The 22,454-nt window shown below is 52.1% G+C and overlaps 7 protein-coding genes and 1 non-coding gene across 8 annotated transcripts; 5 read left to right on the top strand and 3 right to left on the bottom strand.

Moving 5' to 3' along the window:
- Window positions 1–226: 226 nt before the first annotated feature.
- Window positions 227–6,067, top strand: BDQ94DRAFT_157395 (uncharacterized protein; the record flags this gene model as incomplete). Its single annotated transcript, XM_026768737.1, has 10 exons — window positions 227–496; window positions 568–771; window positions 843–1,775; window positions 2,372–2,373; window positions 2,525–3,187; window positions 3,302–3,986; window positions 4,237–4,270; window positions 4,925–5,029; window positions 5,108–5,197; window positions 5,262–6,067. The coding sequence occupies 10 exons, from the start codon at window positions 227–229 to the stop codon at window positions 6,065–6,067; spliced, it is 3,792 nt and encodes a 1,263-aa protein (XP_026630245.1).
- Window positions 4,660–4,731, bottom strand: BDQ94DRAFT_t51. Its single transcript has one exon. It is a non-coding gene; the product is annotated as a tRNA-Thr (tRNA).
- Window positions 6,068–6,243: 176 nt separating the features above from the next.
- Window positions 6,244–6,955, bottom strand: BDQ94DRAFT_106793 (COX assembly mitochondrial protein). The gene is made up of 2 exons (XM_026763475.1): window positions 6,788–6,955; window positions 6,244–6,697 (listed from the first exon to the last, which is right to left on the bottom strand). Exons 1-2 carry the CDS (start codon window positions 6,819–6,821, stop codon window positions 6,420–6,422), a joined length of 312 nt encoding a protein of 103 aa, XP_026630244.1. The 5' UTR covers window positions 6,822–6,955; the 3' UTR covers window positions 6,244–6,419.
- Window positions 6,956–7,030: 75 nt separating this feature from the next.
- On the top strand, window positions 7,031–9,152 carry BDQ94DRAFT_106787 (rRNA-processing protein PWP1). Its single transcript, XM_026763474.1, has 2 exons — window positions 7,031–7,498; window positions 7,580–9,152. The coding sequence occupies exons 1-2, from the start codon at window positions 7,242–7,244 to the stop codon at window positions 8,937–8,939; spliced, it is 1,617 nt and encodes a 538-aa protein (XP_026630243.1). The 5' UTR covers window positions 7,031–7,241; the 3' UTR covers window positions 8,940–9,152.
- Window positions 9,153–11,843: 2,691 nt separating this feature from the next.
- Window positions 11,844–13,227, top strand: BDQ94DRAFT_106778 (uncharacterized protein). Its single transcript, XM_026763473.1, has one exon. The coding sequence runs from the start codon at window positions 11,996–11,998 to the stop codon at window positions 12,737–12,739; it is 744 nt and encodes a 247-aa protein (XP_026630242.1). The 5' UTR covers window positions 11,844–11,995; the 3' UTR covers window positions 12,740–13,227.
- A 166-nt stretch (window positions 13,228–13,393) lies between these two features.
- BDQ94DRAFT_137721 (rDNA-binding RNA polymerase I transcriptional factor) lies at window positions 13,394–15,999 on the top strand. The gene has a single exon (XM_026765102.1). The coding sequence runs from the start codon at window positions 13,779–13,781 to the stop codon at window positions 15,909–15,911; it is 2,133 nt and encodes a 710-aa protein (XP_026630241.1). The 5' UTR covers window positions 13,394–13,778; the 3' UTR covers window positions 15,912–15,999.
- Window positions 16,000–16,673: 674 nt separating this feature from the next.
- On the bottom strand, window positions 16,674–18,128 carry BDQ94DRAFT_137720 (catalytic protein). Its single transcript, XM_026765101.1, has one exon. The coding sequence runs from the start codon at window positions 18,081–18,083 to the stop codon at window positions 17,055–17,057; it is 1,029 nt and encodes a 342-aa protein (XP_026630240.1). The 5' UTR covers window positions 18,084–18,128; the 3' UTR covers window positions 16,674–17,054.
- A 637-nt stretch (window positions 18,129–18,765) lies between these two features.
- erdS (aspartyl-tRNA synthetase, cytoplasmic) lies at window positions 18,766–22,361 on the top strand. The gene has a single exon (XM_026765100.1). The coding sequence runs from the start codon at window positions 19,058–19,060 to the stop codon at window positions 21,950–21,952; it is 2,895 nt and encodes a 964-aa protein (XP_026630239.1). The 5' UTR covers window positions 18,766–19,057; the 3' UTR covers window positions 21,953–22,361.
- Window positions 22,362–22,454: the final 93 nt, after the last annotated feature.

Raw genomic sequence — 22,454 nt, 5'->3', positions numbered from 1 at the left:
CCAAACCACAAGAAACTCCCCCCCAACCCTGTGTAGTGTTAACACCCAGCATGATCATTCACTATCTCCCCTATCAGTCAAGCAGGCATGGGTCTGCTCTTGCAAACGATTGAAACTTACTGTTAACCTTCTCATCTCGTCTCTCATCGGCGGCTCCACCACTCATACGGACTCCGATACCCGCCGTACTGGGACATTCATGGAACCATCTTGCAGAGCGAGCAAAATGATACCGAGTCACAGATCCGCTTCCCAGCTATGGGCCATTGCTCGGCGGAAGCTCTTTACTAGACGAGAGCCCAAGAGCAGCGAGCATGACTACCCACAACACCGCTCCTTTGACTCTGTTTCCTCTTCTTCCTTCAGCGAACACACCGACGGCTTCTACAAGTACTCGTTGGAAGTTCTCCAACAGAGTGACGAAGAATACAGAGATACGGTTGAGAGCAGGGGAATGCGGTCTTCGGACAGTACCGGGATGTCTTACACGTCAGCTGTATGTTGGCTTTGGCATCTTGTTGTGATTCTGTCCCCCAGTTTAGCTGGAAGCTAACACTGGTTTGACAGCGAACGGCCCCTGCCGAGTTTCCCTTCTCTCCTTACGCCGTCGGCGCTGTCGAATGGAATTCGGCCTCGGGTTATGTCAAGAATCTGGATGATGCGCAGGGTCATGACGTTTCGTCCTGGAAAAATAGTGTGTTGGCTGTATACGTGAGGGTGTACACCGTCGCTAAAGTGGTCTTCATGTCTTTCATCCACTATGGAATTGAAGTAAGGAGACGATGAGCCCAAAGTCCAACACAGCAAGATAGCTGCTAACCATTGGGCATATGTGTTTCTAGTTGGATGGATTTAACGGCGGCCTAATGGTTTGCATCAGGGACGTAGAAGATGCCATCGCGTCCACAAAGATTGCTCCCTTGGTTGAATGTGTCGAGAAGTTGTACCATGCTCTTTATGCAAGGCTTGTGATGGAGCTTGTCGTTGTCGACTTATGCTCTTGCTTCAAGATTGAAGTTTCCCGCGTTTCTTCGCATAACAACTTCATGCTCCCTGAGCCACGCCACTTGTACAACATATTCCTGGCTTGCAAGCAAGTTCTCGACAGCTCGACAGTCTGCAGATTCCTTAAGAAAGACTTTGTCCAGAACTATCAGGCTACGTTCATCCACCGTGCTGTAACAAAGCTCAACAGTATGCCGTTTGTGATGGACGACCTTATTGGATATCGTCGATTCGCTCTTGGGATTATCGACAACCCGGATTCTCCATTTCGCCAGAGGTGGGCTGGGAGTGGCCTGATCTATCATATGCCACCGCCAAGGGTCCTGATCGTTCATTCTGAGAAATACATGTCTTTCACCCCAAGACAGACTTATCAGTTTATGATCCCACAACAGCCCCTCCCCTTCATTCAGCGGCACAATGCCGACCCAACATTCATGGAAAATGCACGTACATCGGACCACCGGCAGGCTGCGCTAGCCATGCTTGAAGGCAAGACTGTGGGAGATCTTCGAAACGAGGGCACCATTCAGCAGCTGATAGAATACGCCAAAAGGAGAAAGTGTGTATGCCAATCGTCCTGCAGTTGCGGCCAGGATTGTACACAGGAGCCGGACCGACTCTGCCCCTGCGCGGAGTGGAATATGATCCTGTTACTGACTCAGGTGAACGCAAACCGTGGGGCTCTTGGGCTTCGCGACCGATGCACCGTTCTTTCGAAGGCTGTGTTTCAGGAGCTTGCTTCCATCCGGGAAGATATTGACGTCTTCGTGATCGGATTGACACTGAACAGAGCCATTGGGATTTTCGGCGAAGAGATCCAGAAGGAACTATTTGCCGCCATAATTTAACCACAAAGACTGCAATTGAGTAGATGATCTGGGTTTTTACCGGCGTTTGGTGGCATGATGAGTGCGTTGAGGCGTTCATGGAGTGAGGAGTGTGTTTTGCTTTTTCTCCTTTGCTGAGATTACGTTTATTTTCCTTGGTCATTTCCCCTTTGAGTAGACATGTCTGACGATCATCATATTTCCGGAGATCTCGGGGTTGTACAACGGAAAGTGTTGGGGAATGCGAAAGTTTCCGAGAGGAAAAGTGAGCATGTCAGATCAGTGGATGGTTTATCGACGAGGTAGATACATCTTACATGGTTTACGTAGGAGTGGGAATGGGCAATATTCGATTTTAGAGAAAAACCAAATTAGAACCAAATTAGAATAAAGAATAAAATAAAATAAGACGGACATACAACCCTACTAAGTGATAATATGGGCCATCTGCAGGCCAATGCTAGCTCCTGTTACATGGTAGTAAGTAGTATGGCTGCATTTTGATGTGGGGGGGATGTGATGGATGTAATGTCAAGTTGTATGGGGAATTGAGTGCCTGAATGGAATGTATGATGGAGAGAGATCGATCTTCGAAGATCGCTCATACTTCATATTCCAAAAAACTTAAGCTCAAGCTCAAGCTCAAGCTCTCCTTTCTCAACAACTTTTGTAACTCAACCGTGAACAAGGTCAGGTGGGGCGCAGGTGACCGGGGATGGGGCAAGTTGGTCAGAAGTTGGCCGTGGTTCGCAAGTCTGGCAAGATTTTCATTTGGCTCTGGCCGAAATTCAGCTCCCCGAAAGAGTCTGTATCTGCGCCTGTGTGGGATTTCCGCCCGGCACAGCAATCTCTGGGAAACTTTTAGCGGGCATGGTGCCCAAGACTGTTGCTAGTTCGACAGGTTGTTTATCATTCATCTTCTCCTCCTCTTCTCCTCTCGCTTCGCCGGTAATTAGACGCAGCCCACTGTGGAGCGCTCATTCCGGGGCCCCCAGCATTTGGGTGCGACGATATCGCGCCGTCTGGCCTTCCTACGGCATCACCACTCCCATCCCGGATCCTAATCCACAGTTCCCCATCTCCCGTTCGCCTTTCTGCTTCCAGACAGGCTATGCTCTCTGCGCCAAACGGCCCTCGCGTCCCTTCCCCCCACCGTTCCTGTCTCCGCCCTCTTCCTCCTTTTCCGACCCGCTGACCACCCACTACCTGAGTCAGGATAAGAGATTATCCGTCCGGGGGGATCTGGTCCGCGGCCTGAACAACGGCGACGATGCTGTTTTAGTGGCGGAGAATTACCTCGCCGTGAACGATGGGGTCGGGGCGTGGGCAACCAAGCCGAGAGGTCATGCTGCGTACGTTGTTTGGTCCCTCAGTAGCAGTCTCCGCGGACACCCCCCTACTACTGACCCTACTGGATCCGTCTCATCCCTTCCCGCGTGCTGACATACCCTTCCTTGTTTACATAGGCTATGGTCTAGACTGCTCCTCCATTTCTGGGCTTTGGAAGTCGAACGAGACCCCAATGGACAGTCCGAATTAGATCCCATCGGCTATCTTCAACGAGCATACGAGGAAACCATCCGGGCAACGACTTCCCCAGGTGAATGGCTGGGAACTACCACATCGGTCACAGCGTTACTGCATTGGAAGCGCGATGCTACGGGGAACATACGGCCCCTGCTCTACGTGACCAATATAGGTGACTGCAAGGTCTTTGTCATCCGACCTAGCGAGAAGAGAATCCTCTTTCGAACCAAGGAACAATGGCATTGGTTTGACTGTCCTATGCAGCTGGGCACAAACAGCGTCGATACTCCTCGGAAGGATGCTGTCCTTTCATTGGTTGATATGCAGGAGGATGACCTCGTGGTGGCCGTGTCAGACGGCATCCTGGACAATCTCTGGGAGCATGAGATCCTGACTATTATCCTAGATAGTCTGGAGAAGTGGCAGCAAGGACGTCATGAAGATAAGGACTCGGAGTGGGCGCCCCCGGCTGTAATGGCGGATGAGCAGATGGTGTTTCTAGCCAGGGAGCTGCTCAAATCTGCTCTGGAGATTGCTCAGGATCCCTTTGCCGAGAGTCCGTACATGGAGAAGGCGGTGGATGAAGGACTGGCCGTGCAGGGTGGTGAGTGTCTTCGCATACCGGTTCAGCGCAGTAGACTAATCTTGGGGCAGGGAAAATGGATGATATCAGTGTGGTAATCGGTTCTTGCAGGAGGAGGCAGTAGGCCTTTCCGCTGGTAAACCTTGCACGCAGGCGGTTGGTTAGGACTGAAGCAGTTCTTACACAGCTCATGCCAGCACGGAGTTGACTTGCATAGCCTTTCATACTTTGACTTCCCGCACAAACCTGCGTCTTGATTTCTGTGGGAGAGGGCGTTCTGTAAGATGGCAGATGTCCGAATCAACTTCGGCTCGGCCGTCGGACAGTCGCTCAATCATATTGCATACGCACTATATGTGCATGGCATGGGTGGTGTATATGTTGCATGTTGGGATCCGGGGCCATTTGGAGGCCGGTTCGAGAGGTGGTAATGGCGTTCGTGGGACATTTTACGTTTCGGGCTATATATATTCGACTGGCACAGCGAGATAGACTACTGCTTATTACCATTGCATTAATACCCTCGACATATTCTGCCAATTTATCAACTTTCCTTGTGAGACAAAAAGTAAACACGCATCTCCCACATGCCCTAATTCCAAATTTTCTACTCCAAGCCCCATACAGACATACATACATACACATACTACATATGTAACTACACAATCTCTCACCATCACAAAACAAAGACAAAAACAAAAGAGAAAAAGAAATTGCCTCCACACGGGATCGAACCGTGGACCTCATCATTACTAGTGATGCGCTCTACCACTGAGCTATAAAGGCGCTTTGATTGAAAGGTGGCCCCATATTTGACTCCATCAACGGCCGCTTAACAAGCCCACGCACAGACCACATCCCGAGCTTTCTCCTCCGCCCGGCAAAAAAAGTGACCGCCGACGCAAAGAAAAAAAAGTCCAATTGCACCCAACCCAATCCCCCTCACAGGTTATACATACTATATTCTAACGCACCTCAGACGACCCGACAGTCAAGATGAGGGCCAAGCGATCCAAGAAGTACCGCAAGCTCATGCACCAGTATGAGCTTACGTTTGGGTTCCGTGAGCCGTATCAGGTTCTGGGTATGCAGACATCCATTCAACCAATCACTCATACTATCATGTCCAGGATAAGGGTATACTAACTAATATATGTGACAGTTGACTCTAATTTCCTCCGCGCCGTCCACTCCTTCAAAATGGACTTGATCCCCGCTCTGGAGCGCACGCTTCAAGGCAAACCCAAGCCTCGTATGTTGCCCCGGATAACAACTTTTAACTGCAATCAGTACAGTATACTAACAAATTGGATCAGTCCTCACAAAATGCTCCCTCGCCGCAATCATGGCCTCCCAACCCATCAACCCCAGGACCAACAACCCCTACCGACCCGACCACCTCCCCCCACCCACCACCCTTCCTCTCCGCCACTGCTCCCACAACGCCGACTCGACCCCCATCGACGAAGTCGAGTGCCTGCTCTCTCTCCTCTCCCCCTCCGCCGAGAGCAAAAAGAACAAGGAACATTACATCCTCGCGACGGCGGACCCGCACAACGCCAAGGACAAGTCCGCGACGGATAACACAGCCGCCGGACGGAAACGGAAGCGTGACGCAGAGGACAAGGCTGAGGCGGCGTTGCGGAAGTCGAGGTTGCTACGGCGCCAGGCTCGGTCGATTCCAGGTGTGCCGATTGTCTATGTGAAGAGGTCGGTGATGGTGTTGGAGCCGATGAGTGATCCTTCGGATGCGATCAGAGAGGGTGTGGAGAAGGGCAAGTTTAGGGTTGGGTTGAATGATGAAGCGAGGAAGCCGACGACGGCTGGGGACGGGGAGAAGACGAAGAAGAAGAGGGATTTGAAGAAGCCCAAGGGACCGAATCCGCTGAGTGTGAAGAAGCCGAAGAAGAGGGCACCGGAAGATACTCCCGGGAAGGCGGAGAAGCCGAAGAGAGAGGCTGAGGAGAGACCTGCTGCGGAGGAGCGGGATGGAGAGGATGGGGATACTGCGCCGAAGGCAAAGCGCAGACGCCGTCATCATAATCGCGGTGCTGGGAAGACGGATGGTGATGAGGGTGGTGCGCAGGAGGCTGCCGCGCCGGCCGATGCCATGGATGATTGATTGTTTTGCTAGGGGCTACTTTTCTTTTGATTTGACTTCCATGGTACGGCGTTCGGCGGACGAGATAAAAAAGTGTCCATATGTATTGTGTATAGGTAGTTATCATCGATATTGATAGACGATTCCAACATCTAACATACCCATCCCAACACAACACAACACAGCCCAAACTAGCATAAACATACACCGTCAAAGAAGCAGCATAAGAAGAGAGAGATATGATATAGTATAATAATCCCGAACGCCAATCAATGTAAGTAACCCACATGCACCCAGCCCATCAGACACATACATCAATCATATCATACACCCCCCACCGCCACCAAGCACAACCACAAATACATACACCCATTTATTTCTCCGCCGCACTTGAACCCGAAGAAGTCGAAGCAGAAGAAGCCAACGAAGAAATCGACCCCGTCTCTGCAAGCGCCTTCTCCTCAGCCCAAATACGCTCAATCTTCTTGCGCTTCTCCTTCGCCTCATCCCGGTTGCGCTTAGCGCGCGCATACCGCTCCGCCGCTAGACATTTGTTCACGTCGCGCTTGACATCGTTGCATCCACCCAGAGCTTTGTGAATGAAGCCTCGTGCGTGGCATTCGTCGAGGGCGGTCATGATTTCTTCGCAGTCTGTTGAGGGAGAAAGTTAGTTGAGTGCTTGGTATGGTATGATGTGATATGATGTTGGGGGGTGGAGAGATGGGAGGGGGAGTGACGTACTTGCGTTGTAGGGGGTGTGGAGATGGGAATGCATTGTGACTGTCTTTTAATAGTATATTATGCTAGGTGGGATAGTATGAAGATGTCAATTGACGTTGTATATACACCAAGTTCAACTGCACTGATGATCCGCATATGGAATGGAAGGATTTCTTCCGTAAAAGCCGGGCGGTGAAGACTTATCGGGTATTATTCTGCCGGGCGGGGGAAAAGGAAGAAAAAATTATTCTTTTTTCTTAACCTCTTTGATTAGTTCAACTAATTGCTTGTCAACGGTGTTTCTGTTGGCATTCTTTTGTTTGGACTTTCGAGGAATTGTGGTTTCCTCTTTTGTATCTTTATTGGTTCGAGTTCGCTGTGTAGGTTGATCAATCGCCTGCGGCAGGATCTTCGATCTATCTCTTTTCTTTCTTTCTCTTTTTGACTATCTGATTTACGATTGATTGCTCTCACGATGTCTATGATTACCACTTCCGCTTGGGTGCGGCGCGGAGTTGCTGCCCAGTTCCCTACGAAGTATGAGATCAATGAGGAGGAAATGGATCGCATATCGAAGCTTGCGCGTATGCAGCTTGAAGAGGCGCAGGGTGATTTGAAGGCTGCGCAGGAGGATGAGGAGATGGAGGAGGATAAGAAGGAGGGTGCGGATGATGCTATGGAGGATGATTCCAAGGAAGAGGAGGAGGAGAAGAAGAAGGAGGGTGCTGCAGAGTGAGTTGTCCCGTTGTATACCATTGGGTTCGGTTCGTGTTGGGCAATAGGGACGAATGCTAACATATTTGATGATGAAAGTGACGACGACGACCTGAAGGAATACGATCTGGATCACTACGATAGCGACGAGGTCGACGAGGACGGCGAGAAGATCACCATGTTCGGCAATGTCAAGTCGCTCGCTTATCACCAGCCCAACGAGGAGGACCCGTACCTGGTTATGCCGCCGGAGGAGGAAGACGAGGAGAGAGAGGAACTGCAGATTATGCCGACGGATAACCTGCTGTTGGCGGGTAAGGTTGAGGACGAGGTTGCTCACCTGGAAGTCTACGTCTACGAGGATGCCGCCGACAACCTTTACGTGCACCACGATATCATGCTGCCCGCTATTCCGTTGGCGCTGGAGTGGTTGGACATCCCCGTTGGCAAGACGGCCGAGGGCCGCACTACCGGTAACTTCGTGGCTATCGGAACAATGGAACCCGACATTGAGATCTGGGACCTCGATGTCGTCGACAGCATGTACCCCAACGCGATCCTGGGCCAGGGTGGTGCCGATGCCGAGAACGGCGCGAAGAAGTCCAAGAAGAAGAAGGCCAAGGCCAACGACGAATATCACATCGACTCGATCCTCGCTCTGGCCGCGAACCGCCAGCACCGCAACCTCCTGGCCTCTGGATCTGCCGACCGCACCGTCAAGCTCTGGGATCTCCAGACCACCAAGTGCGCCAAGTCGTACTCCCACCACACCGACAAGGTGTGCGCGCTGGAGTGGCACCCGACCGAATCGACCGTCCTGCTGAGCGGTAGCTACGACCGCACGGTGGTGGCGGCGGACATGAGAGCCCCCGACTCCAAGGCGCGCTGGGGCGTGGATGCGGATGTCGAGAACGTGCGCTGGGACGTGCACGACCCGAACTACTTCTACGTGACGACGGACGCCGGTATGGTGTACCGCTACGATGTGCGGAACATTCCCGCCTCGCCCAAGGAGTCCAAGCCCGTGTGGACGCTGCAGGCGCACGACTCGTCGGTGTCGTCGTTCGACGTCAACCCCACCGTGCCGGGCTACCTGGTGACCGGGTCAACGGACAAGTCCGTGAAGCTCTGGAACATTGAGAACGACAAGCCCAGCATGGTGGTGTCTCGCAAGATGGAAGTGGGCAAGATCTTCTCGACCACTTTCGCGCCGGATGCTGATGTGAGCTTCCGCCTGGCTGTGGCGGGCAGCAAGGGCGTGGTCCAGATCTGGGATACCTCCACTAACGCGGCGGTGCGTCGGGCGTTCGTCTCGCGGGTGCCTACCCTGGAGGGCGAGGTGCAGGAACGTCTGGTCGGTATTCAGCCCGACCAGGATGAGTCGGATGAGGAGGAAGGCGTGCAGGAGGTTGGAGCGGCGCAAGGTGCGGATGGCTGGGAATCGATGGATGAGGATTGAGTAGATGCAAAGCAAAGAAAAGAAAGGAAGCCTAAAAATGGACGCCTTCAGGTTGGATGACTGCAACAAAAACAAGATAAAAAAGAAAGAATGGATCTACGGAGTTCTACTTATAGATAGATAGTTTGAGTGTGACCCTTTTTGCAATGAAAACGTTGTGATACCCCATACCATTCACCTGACTAGTTAAGTTATTTTGTAGTTGAGTTGACGAGAACGGAAGAGAGTCGATGAATAAGCCGATTCATAAAGATGGGAAGCGATGAAATGATGAATTGATCGACCGGCAGAATACCCAAACCAGATATCGTCTGATACGGTCTCGATCACCAATCACATGCCTGCGATGAGGCGAGTGGACGGGTCCGGTGATTGCATTTTATTAGGTTATCTCGTCTGCAAGGCCGAAAGTAGATGAAGAGGTGGTAAGTAGATGAGGATGGTCGAGGTGAAGAATTCTAATCTGCATAGCACATGCGTTGATGAATGGGTAGTCGCTGTGGAAACTTCATCCGAGGAGTGGTACTTTGTGATTGACCATGGTGTAATGAGATCGGAGGGTCTACTGGTTATTGGCGTGCGGTAAGGTGCTTACCTACTATTAATCAATTAGATACTAGTTAGATTACTCTGTAGTAGTAGTAGGTCGTATCTATTTAATTTTAACCTCTCAACCTACACCAAAAATAAAATCAATAGAAACCCATCGCACAGCATTCGCAGAAAGTATACTCCTGGCAAAAGGACATCAAAGCGAAAAGCACAGGTCAAGTGTATAAGCGGGTGAAAACCACCGCCCAGTTTATTAAGTTGACCCACTGGTGGGGAAACAAACGAAAAAGAAAAACGAGAGGCACTCGGTGGTTTGACCCGCCCGGCATCTCCGTGTGGTCTTAGTTTTTAGTTTAGTGTGGTGGTACGTACAACTCCATTGTTCAGAAAGAACCCTCATGGAACGGATTGCGGATTCTATCCGACCGACGCGGTACCTACATTAGAGGTCAAGTATGTAGGAGATTAAGCCTGTCTGTCTAGGACGGACGTGATGTATGTAGGAGAACCACTCACACACTTCCCCCTTCCTTTCGACGTCATGTCCAGCTTGTTGGTTGCATGAATCCTCCCCCCCCCTTCAGCTGAGACGGCAGATTGTTTCAATTCCCCACCGCTCAGGGCACATGGCGGTTTCCAATGGCCAGCCGCGATGCCGTTCCTGGCGTTAAGCCGACACCACTTGGCCTCACTTGGTGTAGCCTCGGTGGTGCTGCCGTTTGACGACGCTCACTTGGGTTTAGTCTGTGTATCATTTTGCTATCGTTTTTGAGTTCGGTCGGCTTTTAATCTAGACTAGACTTTCTTACGGAGTATACTATCTATCCTATCAAGGGTTCCCTCTCTCTCTCTCCAAGGTACGCAAATATGTAGGAGGGAGGGAGAAAGGCAGGAAGGACTAAGGGACTATCTCCTGAATTCATCACGCCAAATACGCGCCGAGTGAAGCTTTGGGTTGGTCCCTGAATTTCCTTTATTGGGTTTTCTTGTAGCCACCCGACAAAAGCAAATGACCGGGGGAGATGGTCAAGGCTGTCCGTCCGACCACCAAATCGCATCGCACGACTAGCCGCGCCTGACTGTCCGTCGGAGGACCGGAGAAAAATAATAGATGTTAGGAGGGGGGGGAGGAATCAGTAGGACTCCGTAGTTACGTTGTTATTATTATGCTGGCTACTTCGCTTGTTCTTTGCTGCGTAGCCCCATAGAATGCGTATCCATGGTTGACTTCTGGCGAACAGGTGGTTCTCGACCATCGCCCGCATCATTACAAGGCGCCAGGCGAACCGTTGGAGAAAATACCGAAGGCAAAGTTTTTTCCACATCCATAACTCTATCCCACTCTTCCAGTTGGTCGGCTAAAGACCCTGGCGAACGAGTCGCGACTCAGGATCTGATCCAAGGGTGACTGACTGGGTCGCTGAGAAAAGAGAGACGTCAAATCAGGGCTTGCTATTAGCCCTTTTCTGCGTGCTTAATTTGATCATCTTGAATTTTAGTACCCACTCAGAGGACTTGAAAGAGAGAAGAGGAGGAAGTCCGAGAAAAAGAGTAGCAGCGAAGTAGAGGAAAAAGAGGGGGGTAAAGACAAGGCCCAGAATCACGGCGGGAGGTGGTTCCATCCACTTCATCCATCATTTCATCCACTCAACTCGCCTCTCTTCCCTTTTCCCTCGTTTCCCCCTCTTCCCTTTTCTTTCCTTTCCCTTTTCTCTCTCCTCTCCTCTTCTTTCCTTCTACTTTACTTTCCCTTTCCCCATTCCTCCCTGGGGGACTCCGATTTATTTCCTGCACCATTCCTTTTTGATCCTTTTTTCATTCTTCCAGCCCCAGATCTGTGTATCCTGGATTCTTTCCTTCATACTTTTATTCTTTCCCACCCTTTATTTACTCTATTCACATATCGCCCGTGGCGCGTCCTGGTTGTCCGCCCTGATCTTCCCTGTACCATTATCGGTGGTGCTACCGTGCTGCTGCAGTATCTCTTCGCCCCCTTGAGTCTAGCAGCCCACCTTCCATTTCCCGAGCACCACCACTCATTCCACCCGTCTTATTTATTATTTTTCTCTGCTGTGCAAGGGAAAAGCAAAAAACAGAAATAAAGAACGAAGAGAAAGAAGTACTAGAGGAAGTTCTGCCTTCATTCAGACACGGCTTCCTTTTCCGCTGCGACAACTTGGTTCTCGTTTGACAGCTCATCCACTGTATCTGATAACGGACATTCCGGTGATCGATCTTCCATTCCTTCTCTACTCCACCCCGCGATCGGCCATCAGCATTCTTTCCTTATACCGCCAAAGGCGTCAGTCTCTCGAGAACGAGGAGACGGTTACGGAAAACCCTAAAATAGCAAAAAAAGCAATATCGCTTGTACAACTATCGACCTTTCCCGGCCAGCTGCATATCTGCCATTATATCTGAGCCCGACCGCCTAGTCTGCACCTTCCAGCATTTATTGTCAGTTGCGTTCTTGACTACACCTTAATTTCCCGACTATCGTCATCATGGCTTTGGCTAGAGCTTTCACCAAGCGCAGCAAGCGCCCCGAGGTCTCGGCCCCGATGCCATACCGTGAATCACATAAACACGCTGGTCCGATCAATCGAGACAAGATCTCGGCTCCCGTGGAGTTGTTGTCGACGACGAACATGCTGGCTTACAATGCGCCCGACATCCATTCGGCGACTTCGTCTTCTACCTCTTCATTGCAGTCGCCCGACGATTCGGAAATGTCTTTCACGCAGCGCAGTTTTGGATCGCCTCTGACTACCCCCGATGAGTCGCCAATTGAGCCAAACCCGCTGCCTTCCTATTTCCCGAAGCGATCTGCAACCGTGACGAGCCACCCTCGCTCCTCGACATCGACCAACTCCTCTACGGATGCGCCGCTGGTTCCCAAACGGGCGCTCTCCCACACAAAGCGGACCCACCAAGAGCTTGCTCGCCAGCGTTCCTTGTCCCGGCTATCTCCACCTCCGTTGAACTCGTTGCGCAATGCATCTGCTGCACGTCAGACACAGGATAGCTACAAGGCCGAGCCCCATCCCTTCAGCAAGGAACTTGAGCAAGTGAACGAGGTGGTCGAGGAGTTCGGTGGCACCCGTATACTTGACGACGAGGAGTTGATCCTACGAGATAAGGGATTGATGAAGTTCACCGCAGATGACTACCTCGTGGAGGTCGAGGCCCTTTATGGCAGCGTCTTTGATGATTATCTTGGCCCGATAGGTACGGGGGCCTGGCTCTGAATCGTGACCCCGTTCGCTGTTTTACTTTCTCTACCATCTTTTCCTTACTTTTTTTGACTCCCGAGGGATTCCGCCTGGAGGGCTCTGGATAGGAACTGGATATTTCCTTCCCTCGCCAGGATTGACTTGTGCCATGACCCACTCATATTCACTCTTTAATGTCTTGTGATCTAATTACTCGGTTTCATCTTCATTTTGAATTAGCTAGATACCACTGGGAGGAGCTTGATCTATCACCCCCAACATTGCTTTTTTTATTTTTTGTTTCATTTATTGGTTGCAAGTTGGTGCTTCCATGTTGCGTGGATCGAATTATTCGCTCTGCTGACTGGCTATGTGACGGACTCTGACATGTCTAACGAGGTTCTCGGATCTGAATTCTTCTTCCTTAGCGTCGTTTTGAATGCGAAAGACACTGCCAGGGTTGCTTTTTCTATTGGATTAGTCTTGTAACAATGTCACGATACATCAGAAAGTTCTGCATCTCATGCATGTGCATACGTCTGCGTACAGTATCTCTTGTTCTTGATCCACCTGGTGGACATTGAAGAATTGTATAACCCGATCGGGTAAGGCTGTTGCGCGCTGGTCACGCGCTGGTCACGAGCTGGCAGCCTGAGGCTCCACAGCCGCCCCACACCCAAAAAATTTCACGTCGAGTTTCTGCTTCTCCGCTTCGTCTGCTTTCTTCCTAGTTCTTACTCCAGACGGGCTCCCCTCCAACTGCTGGTCTGTCTCCCTCTCACACACTCGTGCATCGCAGCGTTCTCAGGGTGCGTGTGTTGGACAGTCCGATGAAGGTATCTCTCGCCTTCCTTACTCCCAAGCGCGCTTGTTATCTGTAGCAACAGCAGGTGGATCATCTCTCGACTCGCAACTGGTCGGGTCGTGTGCTCTGCTTCCAAGATCTGTTTTCATCTCTTAATATCCCACCACTCCTCGCGTGTGATACTGTGAGAGTGCGACTCATGATTGGATCTGGGGTCCTGTTTCAAGCACTCCCCAGCCATTTCATTATTATAGAACCGTCGATCCTGGCATGGTCGTCCTTGCCACCGCCTCCCGCACCGCAACGATCGCACCCAGGCCGACGACTAATCCATCCAAGATGCTAGTTACATCATCACCTGTGTCCATTCTAAAAACGCCTAAGAGCACCCCATCCACGACTGGGATTAAGCACAGGATGATGATGGGAGACGACTACAGCGATCTCTCCCTGTCCCCGTCGTCCTCGTCCGACGCGGAACACAGCCCGAGTCCCCGGAAGCGGACGCGAGTGAAGTTTGATAAGGAGGTGTTCATGGTACCATATAAAGAGGAACCTGAGCCGGAACGGAAACCAGAGAAGAGCGCAGCCGTCGTCCGCGAGGAGGTGCGCAGGGCCATCCAACGGCATGTCTCTGGCACCGACAGCGAGGCGTACGACCGCATCAAGGAGACTTTTGCGGTGGACCCGCGGCGCCGGGATGAGGACAACATGTTTGCCTACGATGTACCTACACATACGTCCTTGAGACATCATCTCCTGGGTCTTTTGTCAAATGTTGCGTCCTTGGATCGCACTTGCAACGGACTGGTCCAAGCTGTGCTGAATAGCGTATGGCTGGGCCGGGACGAGTCGTACATCAAGTTGTATATACGTTTTCTAGGTAACCTTGCCGCTGCCCAGGGCAGCTATCTGGGGGCTGTGCTCAAAATGCTGGTCAACTATCTGGGAGAGCTTCCCAAGGACACGGGGAAGATCCCGGGTTACCCGTCTGTTCATGTGCCAGTGCTCTACTCCCGCGTGCACTTGGCTTTGCGCCATGTCATGCAGTTGATCCCGTCTGGTAGTGGAACGCTGTCGCCTCTTTTGTCTGCACAGTTTCCTTTTGCTTCCGATTCGGCCAAGGCCAACATTGCGTATACGCGGAACCTCATCCGGGTGATCAGCTATGCTCCGGAGCTTCAGGGTGATATTCTTTCTCTGATTACGGAAAAGCTAGTCAAGATTGACGTCCACATCCAAGTGGACCTGGAGGACATCGAGGATGAAGTCGGTGAGGATGTCCTGCAGGGAGTCTCTCCGGAATCAGTCATGATCGAGGAAGATGATGCGGAAGACGACGATGACAACGACTCCGTTCTTAGCGATGATTCGGTAGACGATGAATCCAAGCGGATTAAGGCCATTCGGGACAACATCCTCAAGCTGGATGGCATGATTGACACCATGTTCGAATATTATGCCCCTCCGTTCACGCTGGGCTCCCTGGACGACAAGGAAAATGCCTTCGATCTTCTGATGAGCCATTTCCAGAACATTATTCTCCCCACGTACCGCTCGCGCCACTCTCAATTCCTCCTCTTCCACTTCTCTCAGTCATCCCCAATTCTTGTGGACCGCTTCGCCGCGATGTGCACCGAGCTTATCTTTAACAAGACGCAGCCAGCCATTATGCGCCAATCAGCTGCTGCTTACCTCGCCAGCTTCGTTGCTCGCGGGGCTCATATTTCTGGCGAGGTTGTCCGGGATGTGTTCGATCTGTTGGGCACGTATCTGAACAGTCTACGTCTGGATTATGAAGCCACTTGCCGGGGCCCCGACCTCCGCCGCTATGGCCCCTTCTACTCGACGGCTCAGGCCCTGCTCTACATCTTCTGCTTCCGCTGGCGAGACCTGACCACCGCTGCGCTGGAAGGCGACACTCCGGACCAAGTGGACGAGCTTGAGCCAGAAGACATCATGTTCCCGCCGTCAGTCAAGGAAGTGCTGCACCAAGCCATCCATTCCAAGCTGAACCCGCTGAAGGTGTGCTCGCCCGCGATCGTGTCCCAGTTCGCGCGGATGTCGCAGCACTTCAACTTGATGTACGTGTTCAGCATCCTCGAAACAAACAAGCGACTACGCGTATCCTCATACCGCAGCATCGGCGCCATGGCCGATCCTCGCTTCAGCCAAGTCGAGCGGGAGATCCGCGCCGGCGACGACCTCGGCTACCAACTAGACGCCTACTTCCCCTTTGACCCCTACCAGCTCCCGCGCAGCCGACGCTGGGTGGAAAACGACTATGTCCACTGGCGCGGCATCCCAGGTCTAGACGAAGACGACGACTCGGACAGCGAAGCGGACGACAACGAGTCGGACGAAGACCTCAGCGATGGGACCGAAACGGATGACGAATTGTGATGCGTCCAAGACCTTCAAAAGAACAACTCAAAAGTGCTTCTCTGTTTCTCTCTCTCTCTCTCTCTCTCTCTCTCTCTCTCTGTCTCTCGTTCTATTGGCGAGCACAATACCCCCAATCTGTTTGCGATTATGCCATCTCAGCAGGTTTATGTTCCTCTGAAAAAGAAGAAAAGTTTTTTGTGAGATCTATGTTTGTTGTTTTATGGGTGGGAATTTAGCGTGGCGTATGGTGATTGATTTGATTTGATTTGATTGATTTATACACGCATGGGTGCATGTAGTATGCCTACACATCGCATATGCCTGCTTGTTACCTGCCTACATCCGTTACCAGTTCTGCCACATTGAGACTGGTACCATGTTGGTATTTATAATGATGGACGATGGATGATGATGGACAGATGGATGGATGTACGATGACATCTGCGGGGTAGAAGAGAATGAACAAATAACAAAATTACAACGTTCATATTCCTGAAGTGCACGTAGTAGATATCAAAGATCAGGAATACTTACTAATCGCTGTTACGACCTATCCGGTATCATTAGTTCAAGTATCTACTACTACTTAAGCAGCATCAACATCAATATTCGACGCATATGAATCAGATAGAGGTCAATTTCCCCCCCTCTTTCCTGTCTCACCTTACTTTACCCACTTCGTTATTTCAACTAGTTCGCTGGTGATCATGGAAAGGAGGGGCAGGCTTTGCTATTTCTACATATGAGATTGAGCGAGTGGGTTGGTCTGGTACCGGGGGTAATTTGTTTTAAAATATGGTACCGTAGGAAGAGTACTACTATTGGTAGAAAAAGTTCAGTTGGAAAGATCGTTGGTTGATACCCCGCCAATTGTTTTTCTTGGAAAGATGATGCAAGTTAAATCGCTCATGCATGAGGTACCTCGGTAGTAATCAATGATCGTCGTCTAGTGTACATGTAGATGTGTGCGTGTGTAGTAAGGATGATGTAACGATTCTAATGATGGACGAAAACCCAAAGTAACGCTAATGGCTCCAAGGAGTAATAATAACAGGATGTATAAGAAAAGAGGGCTAGTTTATACAAACCGGAGAATTGAAGGGAAAAAAAGAAAATCGCAATGAGTTATGTAGTACCGCCCATCCTTTTGGGGGAATGGGTCTACGCACCAAAGATATGCTTCATATCAGCACAGGCATCGCGGTAGAGAATATCAACTGAATCTTGATCGCGGAAGGGATTGGGCGATTTATCCCACGCATGGGGCGCCTTTTCGATCATCATGGCGCGGACATGTTTGTTGATATTCTGCAGACGCCGCACAAACACCTGGCCCTCCTTGAGAAGCATATCCCATTCGCAGATAAAGAAGAAGATATCGTGCGGCAGGGCATCGGCGAGGATCTCATCCGTGGCGTGTACGGGCGACGCAAAGGGCGAGATCCGCTCCTCGTGCGTAGGCAGGTAGGATTCATCGAAGAGATCGGTGAAGAAGGCTGGGAGGGTCTTACTGGGCATGAGGCTCATGGCGCGACGATGGTCACGCGACTCCTCAAAGTCGAGGATTGGGTACCAGCAAAAGAGGGCGACGATGTTGAGTTCGCTGGTGGAGGCGGCGGATACTAGTTGCTGGGTGGAGTCGTAGGGGCCCGTATTAGGTGGACTGCTGTGAGGTTCGAGGGCGTCTTGTTGGTCCTGTTGTTGCTGTTGCTGGTGCTGGTGCTGCTGTTGTTGTTGCTCATTGAGAATACTGCGCAGGCGGAGGGGCACGGTGATGGCGAGGTTCCCACCAGCAGAGAAGCCGGAGAGGGCGATGCGCGAAACGTCCAAACCCAACTCGACGGCGTGGGCAGCGAGATACTGCAGGGCGAGAACCCCGTCGTCGACGGCGGCGGGAAACGGATGTTCGGGAGCACGACGGTATCCGACGCTGACCAGCACGGCGCCGACTTCCCCGAGCACACACTGCGCCCAGCGACTGTCATCCGTGGGGCATCCTAGCGTGAAGCCTCCCCCGTGGAAATTGACCACGACGGGCAGACGACGGCCTTCTTTGCGAATGTTGAGATAGTTGGGTGGCGTGTAGAAGCAGAGACGAACCTGACCCGAACCGGTGGGAATGGTGCGAACAAAGGCAGGCCGGGGAGGTCGCGGAGGAGTGACATCGTGCAGGAACATGCCAATGCGCATTAGAAAGCGCCAGACAACGGCTTGGACATAGAGCCACCAGCGGGAAGACGGCATGATGGAATGGCCATACAGCGGAGGGAGGAGTTTCAAAGAGGTAAGTAAGTGGTAACTAGTAGTGAAAAGAAGGTTACGAGAGATCCGAGGCAGGAACAGACGGAGGAAGGAGAGGGAGAGTGTGAGAGAGAGTCTCCAAAGAGTAACTCTGGGAGAGAGCGCCCGGAAGGTCGGAGGCAAACCAGACCAGACCTTCCGTTCCAGTAGAATAGTAATCAGTTGATTGGAATGAAAGGCGATTAATTTACGTTTGAGGGAGGTTTAAGGGCCGCCTGATCCACGGAAAGCAGCTGCCGAGGAAGACGAGATCCAAAGCACAGCACAGCCAAGCCAAGCCGGAGGAGGAACAGAGATGATCGGTTTAGAAATGACACAGAAAGGTAGTCATGCAGTTCATGCAGGAAGTAGTAGACAAAACGTAAAGAATTGGGAATGAGGAACGGCTCTAGTAGTTGGCAAAAAGAGGTCTTGGACCACATCATCGGTCCTTCATTCCTCTGCTGGACCCTGTTTTCCACTGCTGGAATTCCCATTCGATGTGATGGAGACTCTTGATATCCCGGCTTTTGCATCATCACAGGCATGACATCACTTGCCTCGGGATCGACCCGCCAGCCTTTATTTGCGCCCTCGTATTTCTCACTTTTGATTTGCAACGCTTTTTGCTACTAGTTCTATTACTTCTCTCACGTTCTGGCCGACTCTTGGGTTTGTAAGGCCCTGCTAAGCTCTCCTCCTAACCTTAATTGTCTTGGAAAACCCTGTGCCCAACTCATCCATCCTTACTACTTATAAGCGCTGACGGTACCCCCCCTCCCATTGTCCTCTCCTCTCTTCTCTCTCCCGTCATTGACGGTGATTCTTCCTCACCTTTTCTCTCTGGAATATCCTCCCCTATACCCCTTCAATCCTATCATCACATGGGAGGTGTTGACTCCCATCCTCCCGCCCCCATCATGTCTATCAAACGTGCGCTGTCCAAAATCAAACCCACCAAGTCGTCTCCCGACGATGAGTCCGCTCACAGCACCCCCGCCTCGGCTACTTCCATGTCTCCCCGTCGCAGCATCCTCAGCAACTTCCTGCGCGATCGCGACTATGCCTCTTCCTCCGATGACGGCTCAGATGACTCTTCGTCGCCAGGCAGCATCAGTAAAAACCAGCAAAAACGCCTGGCACGTAAACAGCGCAAAGAGAAGTCCCGTCTGAGCGAGGAGCGTCATTCCGACGAGTCTGATTCGCGTCGGAAGGAGGAAGTCGCCAATGCCACCCGCGAGGAGACTTCGGAGATGAAGGCTCGCTACGGCGAATTGCCGCTGCTACAGTCTCGGACACGCCCTCGTGAGGTCCGTACCAACCTAGATGCCATTTCCGAATCCTTGGTGGGCCAGCAGATCTGTTTTACAGCCCGTCTACATATCATCCGTCGCATGAGTGCCAAGCTAGTCTTCCTAGTGTTCCGCCAGCAGCTGCTCACCTTCCAGGGTGTTCTGCATGAGGAGGCAGGTGTCAAGTCCATCGCTATGATTCACTGGGCTGAGCATCTGCGGTTGGGTTCCATTGTCCGCGTGCGGGGCATCGTCCAGAAGCCTCAGGTGCCGATCTTGGGCTGTACCATCCATGACGTCGAGATCTCCATCGACGAGCTTCATCAGGTCGTGCGTCGTGAGGAACCCGTCCCCTTTAGTATCTATGAGGCAGAGATTCAGACCGCCGAGGAGGAGCGCATCGAAGGTCGTCGCAGTCACATCCCCGATCGCGTTCGTCTCACCAATCGTCTACTCGACTTGCGCACCCCGACCTCTCAGTCTATCTTCCGCATTCAATCCGCCATCTGCAACCTCTTCCGATTTGCCCTCGATGAGCAGGGCTTCATGGAGATCCATACACCCAAGCTGCAAGGCTCTGCCACCGAGTCGGGCGCCAGTGTCTTCCACGTGCAGTACTTCGGGCGAGATGCTTTCCTGGCGCAGAGTCCACAATTGGCCAAGCAGATGGCTATTGCCGCTGATTTCGGTCGTGTCTATGAGATTGGAGCGGTGTTTCGAGCGGAGAACTCTAATACCCACCGCCACCTGACTGAGTACACCGGGTTGGATATCGAGATGGCCATTGAAGAGCACTACCATGAGATGTTGGACGTGCTGGACGCGGTTATCAAGTCCATCCTTCAAGGGGTGTATGGCCGCTACCGCCGCGAGGTGGAGACCGTGAAGCACCAGTTCCCGTCAGAAGATGTTGTGTGGCTGGAGAAGACCCCCATTCTGCGCTTCGCGGACGGTATCAAGATGCTGAATGACTCCGGCTGGCGCGACGAGGACGGCAACCCGCTGCCAGAGGATGAGGACCTCCACACCCGCGATGAGATTCGTCTGGGTGAGTTGGTCAAGGAGAAGTATGGCACCGACTACTACATCCTGGACAAGTTCCCCGCCAGCGCACGCCCCTTCTATACCATGCCCGACCCCGACGATGACCGATACACCAACTCGTTCGACATCTTCGTTCGCGGCCAGGAGATCGTCTCCGGTGGCCAGCGTATCCACGACCCCCACATGCTGGAGGAGAACATGCGTCGCTCTGGCATCGACCCCGATACCATGGAAGACTACATGGAGGGCTTCCGCTGGGGTGCGCCACCCCACGCTGGAGCGGGTGTTGGTCTGGAGCGTCTGCTGATGCTGCTTCTGAAACTGGGCAATATTCGCCTAGCATCCCTCTTCCCTCGCGACCCCCGCAGTTTCCCGGCCAAGCCAGTGACGGCACAGCTGCGGCACCCGGAGTCATCGACTATTGATCCTCCGTGGGCGCGCGACAGGAGGGGTGCCATCGCACAGGATACGAGTCAGCTGCAGCCGCTCGAGCATCTCATTGCCAATTACGGCGATGCCACCTCCACCTCCTGGGGCGATGAGCGCTTCAAGATCTGGCGCGACATGGGCACTGGTGCCGCCATCTCCTACGTGCCCAGCAGCAGCAACTACGTGATCATTCCGGGCAACCCCTTGTGCGATCCCAAGCAGTACCGCCAAGTGATCACACAGTTCCTGCAGTGGCTGCGGCGCGAGACCAAGTACAAGCCAGTCTGGCTGCTCTGTTCCGCCGAAGTCGAGACCATCCTGGGCGAGCGAATGGGCTGGCGAACGCTGTCCTGCATCGCCGAGGAGCGTGTGAACCCAGCCCGCAACATGGCAGCCTCGGACGGCGAAATCGCCCGCAAGATCCGACACGCCGAAAGTGAGGGCGTCAAGCTCGTGACCGTGACCAAAGGCGAGATGGTCTCCGACGAGATCCGCCAGAAGATTGACCAGCGCATCCAGGACTGGCTCAACAACCGCAAGGGCACACAAGTGCACCTGTCCGAGATCCGCCCTTGGCGCGATCCCGAGCACCGCTGGTACTTCTACGCCGTCGACAAGGAGGGCACCATCTGCGCCTTCGTCGCCCTAGCCACGCTCGCCCCCGTCCACGGCATGCAGATCAAATACAGCTTCGACTTCCCGGGTTCCCCCAACGGCGTCATCGAACACATTGTCACCCACGCCATCCAAACGGCCGCTGCAGCCGGTGTCAAATCCTTCACCTTCGGCGCTGGTGCCATGTCCTCGCTGACCCCCGGCCATAACCTCCGCGGTGCCCGCATCAAGATGCTCCAGCACACCTATGACACCATGGCTAAGCAGTTCCATCTGGTGCGCAAGAGTGAGTTCCGGGCCAAGCTTGGCGCCGAGGACGACCCGCTCTTTATTGCTTATCCGCCGCATGGCCTGGGCAGTAAGGGCATGCGTGCGGTGCTGCATTTCTTTGAAGATTAATCAATCTATCAAGCCCAATATTCATCTTCCCCACTCTATCTATCTAATAATGTCTGGAAATGTGATCATGGCTTATTTGTTACAAAGATCTAATTACAGGTAGATCAATATGGCTTCTATGTGTTTTGCTTTCGTCAAGTTTGTGCTTTTGTTACTTGGGATGGAGGTTCGCATTAGATATTCCCCCTATTGTTTTGTTGCCTGGGTCGTGGAGCGACGATTGTGACGGATTGATTCTGGGGCTCTTTTTGTTCTGTTTACTCTCGTTTTTGGATGTGCTTTCATACAAAGACGGTAAGATAGACGCAGCGCCTGTGTAATGAAGCCATGTTGTATGTATGTATGCGTGGATGTGTCTTGATGAAGAAATTGTGTCATTATAACTCATTAATAAAATTGAGTACAATAGTAATATTCAAAGAGTAATAGTACAAGTGACCATCATGGTAGTAGCATACCCAATATGCAAATATCATCCACAGTAACCATGCATGCATGTATG

Source organism: Aspergillus welwitschiae, assembly GCF_003344945.1.
Source record: "Aspergillus welwitschiae strain CBS 139.54b unplaced genomic scaffold BDQ94scaffold_5, whole genome shotgun sequence".
In the NCBI taxonomy this organism is placed as follows: Eukaryota; Fungi; Ascomycota; class Eurotiomycetes; order Eurotiales; family Aspergillaceae; genus Aspergillus; species Aspergillus welwitschiae.
Note: the sequence above shows the minus strand (reverse complement) of the source record. Positions and strands in the feature narration are given on the sequence as shown.

Bases quoted from the DNA above. Each gene is read 5' to 3' on its own strand.
- BDQ94DRAFT_106793 (XM_026763475.1), bottom strand. From the start codon at position 6,821: ATGCATTCCCATCTCCACACCCCCTACAACGCAA. The intron at 6,698-6,787 runs GTACGTCACTCC...CTCCCTCAACAG, and splicing joins CCACACCCCCTACAACGCAA to ACTGCGAAGAAATCATGACC.
- BDQ94DRAFT_106787 (XM_026763474.1), top strand. From the start codon at position 7,242: ATGTCTATGATTACCACTTCCGCTTGGGTGCGGCGCGGAGTTGCTGCC. The intron at 7,499-7,579 runs GTGAGTTGTCCC...TGATGATGAAAG, and splicing joins AAGAAGGAGGGTGCTGCAGA to TGACGACGACGACCTGAAGG.
- BDQ94DRAFT_106778 (XM_026763473.1), top strand. From the start codon at position 11,996: ATGGCTTTGGCTAGAGCTTTCACCAAGCGCAGCAAGCGCCCCGAGGTC.
- BDQ94DRAFT_137721 (XM_026765102.1), top strand. From the start codon at position 13,779: ATGGTCGTCCTTGCCACCGCCTCCCGCACCGCAACGATCGCACCCAGG.
- BDQ94DRAFT_137720 (XM_026765101.1), bottom strand. From the start codon at position 18,083: ATGCGCATTGGCATGTTCCTGCACGATGTCACTCCTCCGCGACCTCCC.
- erdS (XM_026765100.1), top strand. From the start codon at position 19,058: ATGGGAGGTGTTGACTCCCATCCTCCCGCCCCCATCATGTCTATCAAA.